The 12,127-nt window shown below is 39.1% G+C and overlaps 2 protein-coding genes across 2 annotated transcripts in view; both read left to right on the forward strand.

The window, feature by feature from the left end:
• The first annotated feature begins 163 nt into the window (after window positions 1–163).
• On the forward strand, window positions 164–6,124 carry vps25 (vacuolar protein sorting 25 homolog). The gene is made up of 6 exons (XM_029456366.1): window positions 164–290; window positions 2,307–2,452; window positions 3,034–3,087; window positions 3,201–3,289; window positions 4,856–4,931; window positions 5,266–6,124. The coding sequence occupies exons 1-6, from the start codon at window positions 244–246 to the stop codon at window positions 5,376–5,378; spliced, it is 525 nt and encodes a 174-aa protein (XP_029312226.1). The 5' UTR covers window positions 164–243; the 3' UTR covers window positions 5,379–6,124.
• Window positions 6,125–7,501: 1,377 nt separating this feature from the next.
• The window catches only part of wnk4a (WNK lysine deficient protein kinase 4a), a 45,612-nt gene continuing 40,986 nt past the window's right edge, over window positions 7,502–12,127 (forward strand). Inside the window, 2 exon segments of the mRNA XM_029455976.1 lie at window positions 7,502–7,700; window positions 7,944–8,612. Of these exon segments, the coding sequence (XP_029311836.1) occupies window positions 7,977–8,612 (636 nt within the window). The 5' untranslated portion in view covers window positions 7,502–7,700; window positions 7,944–7,976.

The raw sequence follows: 12,127 nt of genomic DNA on the forward strand, positions 1-12,127 counted from the left end.
TTAATTCATTGTTTAAGTTTTATAGTTCATGAATATATTTTTAACATTTCAGATTTTTATTTCCTATTTTGTATCTTGGTTTTTGATTGTATAGATTGTTTTATTACAAATAATTTATTCATATATAGTCGTATTTCTTTAATTCTATTTTACAATCTGTAAATCTGTGTTGTTAGTCGGAACCATTTGAGAGGAGGGACGCGCTTCCGGAAGCTGTCAGCTGTGAACACCGTATCAACTGCAATGAGTTTTGAGTGGCCCTGGCAATATAATTTCCCACCGTTTTTTACGTGAGTCAACTTTTTCTGAACCACACTTAAAACATGTATTAACTCCGCTTATTAGCCTACATTGTTTATTTGTTATTTAATCGAAGTGTGTTGATTTGCGAGCTACCATCATATTAGCCAGAGCTACCTGGCTAAAACGAAGCAGCTAGGGAAATGGATTTATTTATCTCCTACTGGCTTTCCGAAGTTTGTGTAACAGCTCCACTTGTTGACTTATTAAGGCTGGACTGCGTGCGAACATTTATTAACATCAACATGACGTTAATTAATGGTCATGTTTGTAAGTTTAGAGAATGAGTTTAGCTGTTAGCTCGAGCTAACGTTAGCTGTTTTGATAGCCAACACTGCCTCAACTTCAGCTACCAAAACACATAGACTATACAGTCTATGCCAAAACACTAATAATAATATATATAATTCTTGCACGGCCAATTTTGTTACCCTTCAGATTAACTGAAATGTATCTGCTTATGCAAAGAAAGGCGAATTCCATCTCATTAGACGTCTCGCCAAAAGTTACAAAATCATTTAGACACCCCTTCCCCAAAAATCTTCCTCCCAACAAACCTTCACTGAATTCAGAGAGATTGAAGATATGATTTTACTGTAAATATATGAAATCATACCTTTAATCACAGGGACCTAAGTGAGAAAAGTATCTAGAGGCATTCACCTGGCAGATTAGGAAACTAGGCATATTTATCATGACCAAAACAAGAATTATTATCTAAAGGGTCACAACTTCTGATACTAGTAGTGTATAGGCATGTCTGTAGAGCACTGACATCTCAGCTGCAAGTATTTGGTGAGCACAACAGTCTTTTCCAGTAGTTCATCCTCCAGGGCGACACAATTCGGTGTAACACCGGCTGGACAAAAAGACCTCAGTGCTGAAATTCCTGTAAAACAAGACTGATGTAAAGCAAATACAAGAACACAATCAGTTCCTGTGTGCAGAGTTTTAACTATAAAGATAAGTGTACACTGGTAACCAGAAAATTACTATGACTGTTACAGAGACTGTTGATAAATGTTCTTCCCAGAAGACTACGTTTCAGTAGTAATGCCAGTGTTATAAATCTCTGCTAATTTGTGACAAGTGTGTTAAATTCTATCCGCTGCGGTCCCTTTTCTTTAGTATAGCTGATCATTTAACAGGGGTCAAACATGTGATTATTGATCATCTCATTCCTAAACCATGGGTATGCTGCTATAACCGCCTCCACTCTTCTGGGAAAGATTTAATGAGCCTGGCTGCAGAGATTTGCTCCACAAGAGCATCAGTGAGGTCCAACACTGATGTTGGGAGATGAGTTCTGACTCGCAGTCTGTGTTTAAATTCCTCCCAAAGGTGTTGGAGGGGGTTGAGGTCAGAGCAGTCTGTGCAGGCCAGTCAACTTCTTCCACAACCACAAAAACAATATTTCTGAAGCTGACTTCATGTTAAAAGAATAAAAAGGGTTTCAGAAATATACAGTATGTATGCCGTACAATTAACATTAAGATCCCAGACCAAAAGTATGTGTGGACAGAAATAGTAAATGTTGCAAATTCAGTTGAGAAAGTGTTTTTTAGATAAAATAGCTAAATAGAAATGGTTAATCCAATTAATTAATTACCTTTTAAAAAATCAAGACGCTGCAATCCTGCTTATTGATGTGCCTACAATCATCTAATGCCACTTGAGATATAGCTGCAGCAAAATCTCTGATGATATCTCTGATATCGTCAACATCACAGGAGCTTTAGCTGCCTCGTTTTATTCTATCATAAATATGGACGGGAAATTAAGCTTTTACCGTGAATCGTAATAAAAAACACCCACAATAAGTAGATCGTGATTCATTTCAACTATCGGGATAATAAAAAAATATTCACACGCCTGGACATATTTTTAAGGAAAGAGCGCACTTAACTTAATTTACAGATGGAGTCTTGTCTGGTGTTTGCAGTGCCGTCAGCTTGTTGTGTTTGCCTTTTGGTGACGTCTTGATTTGCTCATGTCGTTGTGGACAGGCTACAGCCCAATGTTGACACGAGACAGAAGCAGCTGGCAGCATGGTGCTCCCTGGCTCTGTCCTACTGCCGGCATCACAAGCTCTACACCCTGGACGTCATGGAGGCTCAGGAAAGCCCCGTGTTCAACAACAAGAAGATAGAACGTATCCTAACCAAGGCCACTGTTACTTTACATTATTCAGCTTGATCCTCCTGATATGCAAGTTTCAAATCCATATGTTTAATTTGGATTGCTTGTTAAAGGATTACAGGCTGCCTCCTTCATTGAGATATAAAACTACATTTTACAAACAGGATATTATTGTTGACACATTAATATCAGACTGGGTTTTTTTATTTTATTTTGGTGGATATAAGTTTCTCATGTCACATCACTGAGCACGATTTATTACCATGTAGGTTATCACATACCAGGAATTTGCCACGGTGTTTTGGGGCATCACAATACACATAGCAGAGAAAATAAAAGATAAGAGAAAGTACTTCAGACAGTCAAGAAAGATATCATAAAATCAAAATGATGTTTAAAAACACTTTCCATTGCAGGTTAGACAGTTGGGACAGGAATGCTAAATCTGCTGTAGTATTTTATTCATTTGCACATTTATGCGCTGAGAGACACGATGATACATTTTGAAATTCAAACTAGTTGAGTGGAAGAAAATATATTAATCCTGTACATCTGTTACTTTTTGTTTCTGGTTTGCCCTTAACTGAGTTCCAGGAAAACTGTCAATGGAAACAATTCAAGTTGTGTTTGAGGAGTTGAGGAAAAAAGGTAAAGTTTTGTGTTGAGAGTATTGCTGCTCTTATCATCTCATTGCCTCACTGTGAATTAATTTCAACAATAACAAACCTATTTTGTTTCATCATTGTGTCGTCTGACCTCAGGGAACCTCGAATGGTTGGACAAAAACAAGTCTCGGTGTTTAGTCATGTGGAGACGACCGGAGGAATGGGGCAAATTAATATACCAATGGGTGAGTCATCAAACTAAAGACACATTCTGTACTGGCGGTGAAACTGTACATGTGTGGGACTGGTGCAGGATAAATGGAAATAAGAAAATGTTCTCTAAAGCAATAAGGAAGCGGTACAAGTAATAGTAAAGCCTACATGATCTACACAAGGGGACTCTCTACAAGTGTTTTATATAATATATACACATGGAGCGTAGAATATTCAGTTGTAACCAGAAAAGGATCAATGTAGCCCTTTCCACAGTCAGTTTGTTTACATGTATTTAAATAACTGGGCTAGAGTCGGCTTTCTGCAATAACCTGATTTCTTAGAAATTGCATAGAAATGTGAAGACTAAGTTTTTCCTCAGCTAGATTTTTAAAGGGGAAAGCTGATTTCTTGCCCATGTATACGTGTAACCAGGTTTTTAATCGTATTTTTTCCATCTACAATTTCAATTCAATTTCAATTTAACTTAATTTTCCGACGCATAGCTCCGTATCAGGACACGTATGCAGGACAAAGACTTCAGACGGGGAAAGTATTGCTGATGATAAAAGCACAAATCATCAGTAACGATATTATAATAACATAGTCAAATAATTCAAATCCAAAGTCAAACTATAACAGAAACTAACACAAAGTATCCTCATTAAGATAAAGATGTTTCCACTACAGAACATTTGACTATTTGCAAAAAAACCTTTGTGAAACCAGCAGTGGGAGAAATATTCAAATCATTAATTTACAGTAAATAAAAGTAGTAATACTCTATTACAAGGTAAAGGCCTGCTTTCAAAATGTCACTTAAGTAAAAGTACAGAAGTATCAAAAGTAAAAGTTCTCATAATGCAGAGCACGGTCAGTGTTGCAGAATTACATTATTGACCTTTTTCAGTAATTCTGTAATTTAATGTTTTAGTTGGTCACTTTGGTACTTTATTCTGTAACAATGTATTTTATAACGTATCATATGGTTTGTAAAATCCTAATTTGAAATGTAACTATAGCTCTTAAATAAATTAAGCAGAGTAAAAAGTACAATATTTCCATCTAAAGTGTAGTGGAGTAGAATTTATAAAGTAGCATTAAATAAAAATACTCAAGTAAAGTACAAGTACCTCAACATCCTGCTGAAGTGCAGTACTTGTTTAAGGAAATTACTGAACCTCTTTGAGATGTTTAAGCGTTTTCAAAGACTTCTGCCTTCATCAGGAGTGAGTATGATTTGGGGCACATTGAGTGCTACAGACAGGCCGGGGGAGTCAACACATGTTGAGAGATGGACTAAAGTATTGTCTGTTTTGGTCTTTTCAAGGGATTTGTTGACAATAACTTAAAATGTAGAATATCTCCAGTTTTGTGCTCCAACAGTGACGGGGATTATCAAGTTCAAAACTTTAGTTGCTGCATTTTATTAAAGGATTTATTTTTAACCGTGTGCTCCAGATCTCATCCCTCATCCCCAAAATAGCTCTTTTTTTTTTTTACAAAACTTTTCTCAGAAAATGTTCGTGACCGTCGGAGGAAAACCGTTGTTCTTAATTCCGACTGTCTCAGAATCATCCTAATCTCTAACGTTTCAGGTTTCCAAAAATGGGATGGTCAACTCTGTGTTCACACTTTATGAGCTGTCCAACGGTGATGACACAGAAGGTGAAGGTACGGTACCATTTCAAATGTTAAGATGAATATGCATCAATCACTTAGAAGAAGCACATGTAAAAGATGTATAATGAAACTTTGCAGAATCAGAGACACCTTTTTTAAAATCACTTCTTAAAGAAAAGGCATTTATTTATGAGTTTATTTTCCAGTTTTATCTTTTCATTTCACTCCTTTTTTTATTTGACCTTTTTTATTTAATTAGCCCCCTTTTTTTTATTCTCTAGTCACAAGTTCCTCATGTAAAGAACCTTGTCACTTTGTTTTCCTGTATAACTATTTCATTATTCTCATTGTTCCTTCTGACAGTAGCTGTAATCTGTTTCTCCAGAGTTCCACAGTTTAGAAGAGTGGATGCTGCTGCGCTCGCTGCAGGCTTTACAAACGGACGGCAAAGCAGAGATCATCACCATGGATGATGGAAAGGGGGTGAAATTCTTCTGACACCGTGCTGGAATCACACACACACACACACACACACACACACACACACACACACACTCTGTCTGGGGGCCCTCATGCCGTACCTCATAGGCAAATTTTAAGATTTAGACATTTAAGGCCACACAAGATGCACCTCAATGCCCTTCCCAGAGGATGATTGTGCTGCAGTTGATGTTGCCTTTTGGTTTGTTCAAAGCCTTTTTCTTATTGGTATATAACCAATATAATTTTTAAGTGTTTGGGGGAAAGAACGTTTGAGGTGACAACACGTTTAAAAGTAGTCACAGGTAACACTTGTTGCCATTTAAACATGCAATGGGCCTTTAGGGGGATTAATAATATCATGTCTGAATACTCCTGGGGAAAATCTCTCCCCACCAGCTGTAACTTTACTCTTTCTTTATTGTAAATACAACTAGTTTATGCCGATTCTTTTTTCCCAGTTAACACATTTCCACGGTATAATTAGCTCTGGACCTTTTTGCTCGGCTGTTGTTCCTCTGTTCCAACGAGACATCCCAAAGAAATCCCAGAGCGCAACACCAGGGGGTGTTTATTTTGAGAATAAATGCTTCCAGAAGAGGAACACCACAGAGACTCAACCACCAATCCTGGCTGTGTAATAATAAGGACTTCATGTACAGATTGCTGTCATCCAATATTGTGCAGTAGCTACTGTGACACTCCTGTTATACTCTCTCTTTTTTTTCATATCCTATAGGAAAATAAATTAGAAATTTGATAAATATGCTTCCTTTTTGTTTCTTTAAAATGTCCAGAGGTCTTGAATTCTCCTAGACGTTGTGTGTAAAACATGAATGATGATTTTACCAGTGCCCCACAGTGTACAGACGTGCAGAGTCGCACCGCAGTGATGGAGGTGTTATGCTCTACTACTTTCTGCCTGCAGCTGTACTGAATGGATGGTCCACTCACATCATGTACTCTGTGTTCCTGCCTGTGGGTCTGATACAGCTCTAGGGAATCCTGAATGTGTTTTCTGATAACAACCAGAGTGTGTGTGCAGTGGGACAGGTGGGGCCCAGTGTGGCCTTGGCTGATAATGGTGTCCTCTTTCAGCAGCAGCAGCAACATGTGGCTCCCCCTGCAGGTTAGGTTCACGCTGCACATTCCTGCAGCTTCTTTTTTTTTTTTTGTAACAATCCACGATTACATGTGACATTATGAAAGATAAAAGTAAGGCATCAAAATGAAATAAGGATAACAAAGCTGGCACCACTCCACTCTCAATAGGATGATGCATTCAACATGGTAGAGGGAAAAAAACATAAATGGTAGGCAATGAAATCAGCAATTTTTTATTGTTTACAATTTGGATTTACTCTAAATACTTCCTAAATTCAACCCTAAAAGATTCAAACCACAGGTAAGACCTCAAACACTGCTTTATGGATGGAAAACTTGCCCAGTAAGATTAATAAATCGCTTTTCTTTCAATAGTATAATGCTCAACTCTTGGCTCAGCTTAATTTAATGATTGGTTTGAGTGTCAAAATATATTAATAGTTGTTTCCAGAGTCCTCGTGTGTACTGACGTGTATCAAATAGATGCTTAGTTGTTTTATAATTTTTATCAAATTATTATCAAATTACAACTTATTTCTCATCTTCCTTGGGCTGCATATCGCTCTCATTCAGGTTAATTAAATGACGACAGACTCGGACAAGCCTGTCGTGAACTGACTCATCAGTTGTATCTTAATTCAGAGAAACGAGAGAAGCTGTGCTCGTCAAAGAGACGATCCAATTAGAAGAGGAGGCACTCTGTTCTCTTCTGCTGTTTACTGCACACAGTGTGAAGTGAACAGCAGAATACAATGTATCATGTACCATACCGGTCCAGCCAATCAACACAAGGTAATGTAAAAAATAAAATAAAACCCCAGATCCTCTCTGAAGCACACAATATGACCCGGATTTAGATTTTAAGTATATCCCACAGATCGTTTTGGACACCAATTACGCATGAAATGGAAATAAAAAATATTCTAATTAAATATTGGGGGTTTTAAAGAGTATTAGTTTGCAAACACTCCTCACTACTGCAATTACTCTCTGGATAGGGTTATTAGCTGCGAGGGGCGGAGTTGGGAGCGCACGCTCGGAGCGCACAGGACGCACAGCCCTCCGGAGCTCTGTTGATATAGGCAGCGCCGTCCTTTCACCCGAGGTTATGGCTGAGAACTGTGTGAAGAGAAGAGAACAGGACAACTCGGATTACTTTATAGAAACTATGCGTTAATACGTGTTTGTGTGTGCAATGCCTATGTGTGAATTGTTTTTACACAGCGGCAGTGATGAGTAAGTACATTCTTCTTACTTTTCTGTGTTTTTTCTAATTCATATTTCTAAGGTTGACTATAACTACAGGTAATGGCAGCTCATATAGTAGAGCTAGGCATGTTTAATCTTGTCTTGTTGGTCATGTTAACAGACCTGTTATTTTATGGCCAGTCTTTGTTTAAAGTCACTGACATCATGGAAAAGTAACTCGGAACATAATGTAACGCCACTCTATTGTCCTGGTGCCATTTCCACATTCAGGCTCTAAATCAAGAAGGCGTTGAACCTGCAACAATGTCACATGCACAGGTTGAGATACCAGGACGCGGTTTCCCAGGCCTCTCTGTGGATATGACCGACGACTGCTTATCCCTGGTCCCATCTGTGCTGAGGACGCACGCTTTGGGTGCACGGAGAAACTCTTATGGGCTGCAAAAAATTAGCATGGACATTGATTCTCCTCTGTACAGCGGCGTCCTTTCCAAAGCCTTGTCCTGGTCAGCTGAGAATATTCCAACACTGTCCGAGTCCAGAGCAGAGGATGAAAAAACCGACGATTTCCCGCTGTCCCCTTCTCCCGTTTCCAGCTCGGGAACGAGCTCCAACACGCCCCCCAGCAGCCAGGAGCCCGACACTAGGTCTCTCACTGGGAACTGGGATCCGGCCCCGAGATCCAGCGCTCAGGACGCTGGCAGCTCGGAGTCTGAAAATGAAGTTCAGAACAAACAGCAAAAGATCTCGTCTCGCATCACGTTTGATGCTCAGTTGGCGCAGGAAGAGAAAGAGGACGTGGAGACCAAAGCGGTGGCGACGTCGCCCGATGGAAGATATCTCAAATTCAACATAGAGATTGGAAGGGGGTCTTTCAAGACGGTCTATAAAGGACTGGACACGGAGACAACAGTGGAGGTAGCATGGTGTGAGCTACAGGTAGGATGGCTTCTTTTATATTTCACTGTAAATACAAAACTTAAAGTTGCCTATTTGGATGAACAACTGCATTCAGGAGTTCCTCAGAACACATTGAATTTATTTTAAATGAGGAATATAGCTGTTATTTACATAGCTAATTGGTTGCAGATAAAAGCAATGCCACATTATTATATTCTCCTTATGTACACCTCCACATCAACGTTGCATTGGATTTCGGCTAATGGTTAAGATAAGATGAGCCTTTATTGGTCCCCAGGGTAGTTCAGGTGTTGCAGCAGCACAAAGACAGAAATAAGTACAGATAAATAGAGAATTAAAAAAGAGGTATAGATTAGAAACCATACAAGAGCAATTACACACATATAAAGAAACATTTACGAGGTAAATCTAAACCTAGCTCAGGTAAACAGGCTGATACCATCATTACTTCCCTGACCCACTCAGCTCTAATCCCCTCCTCAGGTCACCAGAGTTGATGTGAAGCAGTTTATCTACTGATTATTACTCCCTGTTGACCTTGAGTTGGGCTGTGTCGGGCCCGTTCATGGTAACCCAGGTCATCCTGTCAGCAGTGAGCACCAACTGAACCACTCTGTCCGCCATGATCCCCTCTAATCTCTGTTTTCATTAACAACCGGTGACACCAAGGCTACCTCTCTGGACAGACTCCTCGGGTGCAAAACTAAGAAAAACCGAGAGGCAATAGATAATTTCTATTAAACCGTGAGGATCTGCCATCAGTATTTGTGTGTGATAATAGTTCCATTTGTGCTTTGAATTGTTTCCATCCTGTGAGGCAGGACTACGAGATCTGAGAGATAAAGTCTGGCTCACGTTTAGCATGTAAACATCACATGTACGACAGACATACTACAACACACACTCTTCCTGTCTGATGAAAACATAAAGAGGTGTGTGGTTATTCTTTTAATGCCACAGTGTTTGCCAGCCTGGGTAGCCGCTGCCACTTCTCTTGCTTGCGTGGTTTGATGGCACAATAGAGGATTTAAAGATTTAAGTCCCTTAACATTTGCTGTTTTGTGTAATGTGCATTGGTATCAGTATCTGGGACCCTTGTGAGCTTCCTCAGATGTGAAGTTGTGCCATTTAAACCTCAATTTAAACTCTGTGCTACTGATATTGGACTACATAGCCACTGTCGACAATCCCTTTTATTCTGATCAGTCTTAATCTTAAAGATATTGGAAGTTGTTCTAAGGCATTGCTGCACATGAAAGAACCTCTTACTCAGTATAAACAATGCACAGAGGTAGTCTTTGTCTTGCATTTAGAGCTCTGCATGAGGCACTGGTGCGCTGGCAGTCCAGGATTACACAGAGTGAAGTGAATCTGCCCCGAGGGCTCAAGCTCTAACACCAGCAGGTTCTGACTTCTGTCTCAAGAGCCCACCTGTCAGTTCACACAACAGGTGTCTGTTTGGGGAAAGCAGAAAGAGAGTCACTCCCAGGCTCTAGAGAGGCACAGATGTCCCTGTACCTGCACTGTGTTAACTGTTTTACACCCTCAAGTCAAACACAAGTATTTGTGGTGTGACTTTTAAAGCATTTGCTTTTAACTTTTGTGGCGAGAAAAGTGTGAAACATTGTGTTGCGGGTCTTTGGCTGGGGGCCATGTTGGAAAAAAGCATGTTATTTCATCTCTTGACTTGAGACATGAGCCCAGTTAAGCTCCTTAATCGCTCCTAATAAGCTTAAAGGTGGCCATTGTTGATATGGTTACTGTTGTGATGAATTAACCTCAAAGACACAGATTCAGCTGCAGCCACATTTCTTTACTGAAATCACCACCCTGTCCTCCCCATGGGCCCCTGATTGCTTAAATGAACACAACGGCTGGCTGTTGGTGGCTAAACACAATCATCTACGTAATGTTGACGGAGCAGCAGCTGAAGGCGTCATTACAAGTCAGGTAGAAATGCTTTAAGCTGTTTTAACTATGTGTTACAGAGACTGAGCTGTAATCTGCAGGCAGGTAACATCAGCTGTTTTAGAATGTGAGAGGGGTTCAAACAACATCTGCTTTACCTGATTCCCACTAACACAGATGATCATTTGAACTAGTCGTCATTTAAACAGAGAAACTCAAAAGTATTCTCCTCTGTGCAGTACATCGTCAGTGTTGTTACACTGAACACAGGTCTGGCCTGGGCGGTGTCCACACAAACTGTTTGTGCTTGAATACAAAAAGTAAACAATACATTTAGATTCTTCCATGACATGCAACACCGAAGCTGAGCCAGGACAGTATAAAACACAAGACAGGGCTCACGTCACTGCTTGTAAACTCTGCCAACTAGTATTAAGACTATAATACAATAGAAAAGTAATCAAAGCTCCCTTATGCTTATATTAGCAATGTTTGTACAGGTCCTCCTCAGACAAACACTCACATAAGGGAAATTATATATTCAATTCTATATAAGAAAAAATTATATATATATATATATATATATATATATATATATATATATATATACATGTCTAATGCCTGGGGTAGACCAGTCTTAGGTTTAAACACAGCTGTTATATACTAAACTTTATATATTATCTTGTTTATTTTTTGGTATCCAGCATAGACTGACATAGAATATGGCCTTTTGGCCATCTTGGTTTTTGGCCGTCACCATCCATGTTTTTTTGGAACCAAGGACACGAAAGGGTGAAACCAAACGCTGAATAAAATATTTTTAGGCGACTTAAATGTCACAGTTAACTTTCATGAAATAAGGTAGCCAAATTCATGCTGTGTTGTAAAAGACTTGAAACTAGCGATTGAGAGCATAAACACATTAGAACATTTTAACTGAGGTAATAAATCAAACTAGAAGTATGCTAATTTTCTCATAGACTTCTATTCAATTGGAATTGTTTTTGCAACCAGTCGCCCACTGCTGGCCATTACAAAGAATGCAGGTTTAGGGCACTTCCGCATTTGCTTCACTTTTTAGACCCAGATGTTGCCGCTTGGTATCCAGAACCTATCCCAAGAATGTTTTGTGGATGTATGCATATATTTATATTGCCACTAACACATGATCATATTGTCATACTGTGTGTAAGTGATAAGAGACTGAATGATATGTCAGAATGAACAATAGTATCATCTAATTTTAGCTTATCACACCAGCACCAGTTTATATGTCATCTTATAAAAACACAAAGAATATTTTCGAGGTAATTGAGAATTAGTCTTCCTATTAAATATCGCACTAAAAGGTTTAATTTTTATACTGTAAAATATAAATATGGGTGTCAGCCTCAATAGATGATTCCACACCAGTTCGCTATAATTGCATTGACATTTAAGTCTGAGATCCTTTGACCTCTGCGTCCGTCCTTATCTAATCTAGCCATCAACCCATGCTGAGTGAATACAAACAAATATAAAGAACTCTTTTGTTATTACAGGTTGACAGATCACATTGAGTTTATTTTAAGAGCTGTTTCCTCCTTTGGCTGCCATAACTCACACTTGTTTATATCCAATAATGA

This window comes from Cottoperca gobio, chromosome 19 (assembly GCF_900634415.1).
Source record: "Cottoperca gobio chromosome 19, fCotGob3.1, whole genome shotgun sequence".
Classification (NCBI taxonomy): domain Eukaryota; kingdom Metazoa; phylum Chordata; class Actinopteri; order Perciformes; family Bovichtidae; genus Cottoperca; species Cottoperca gobio.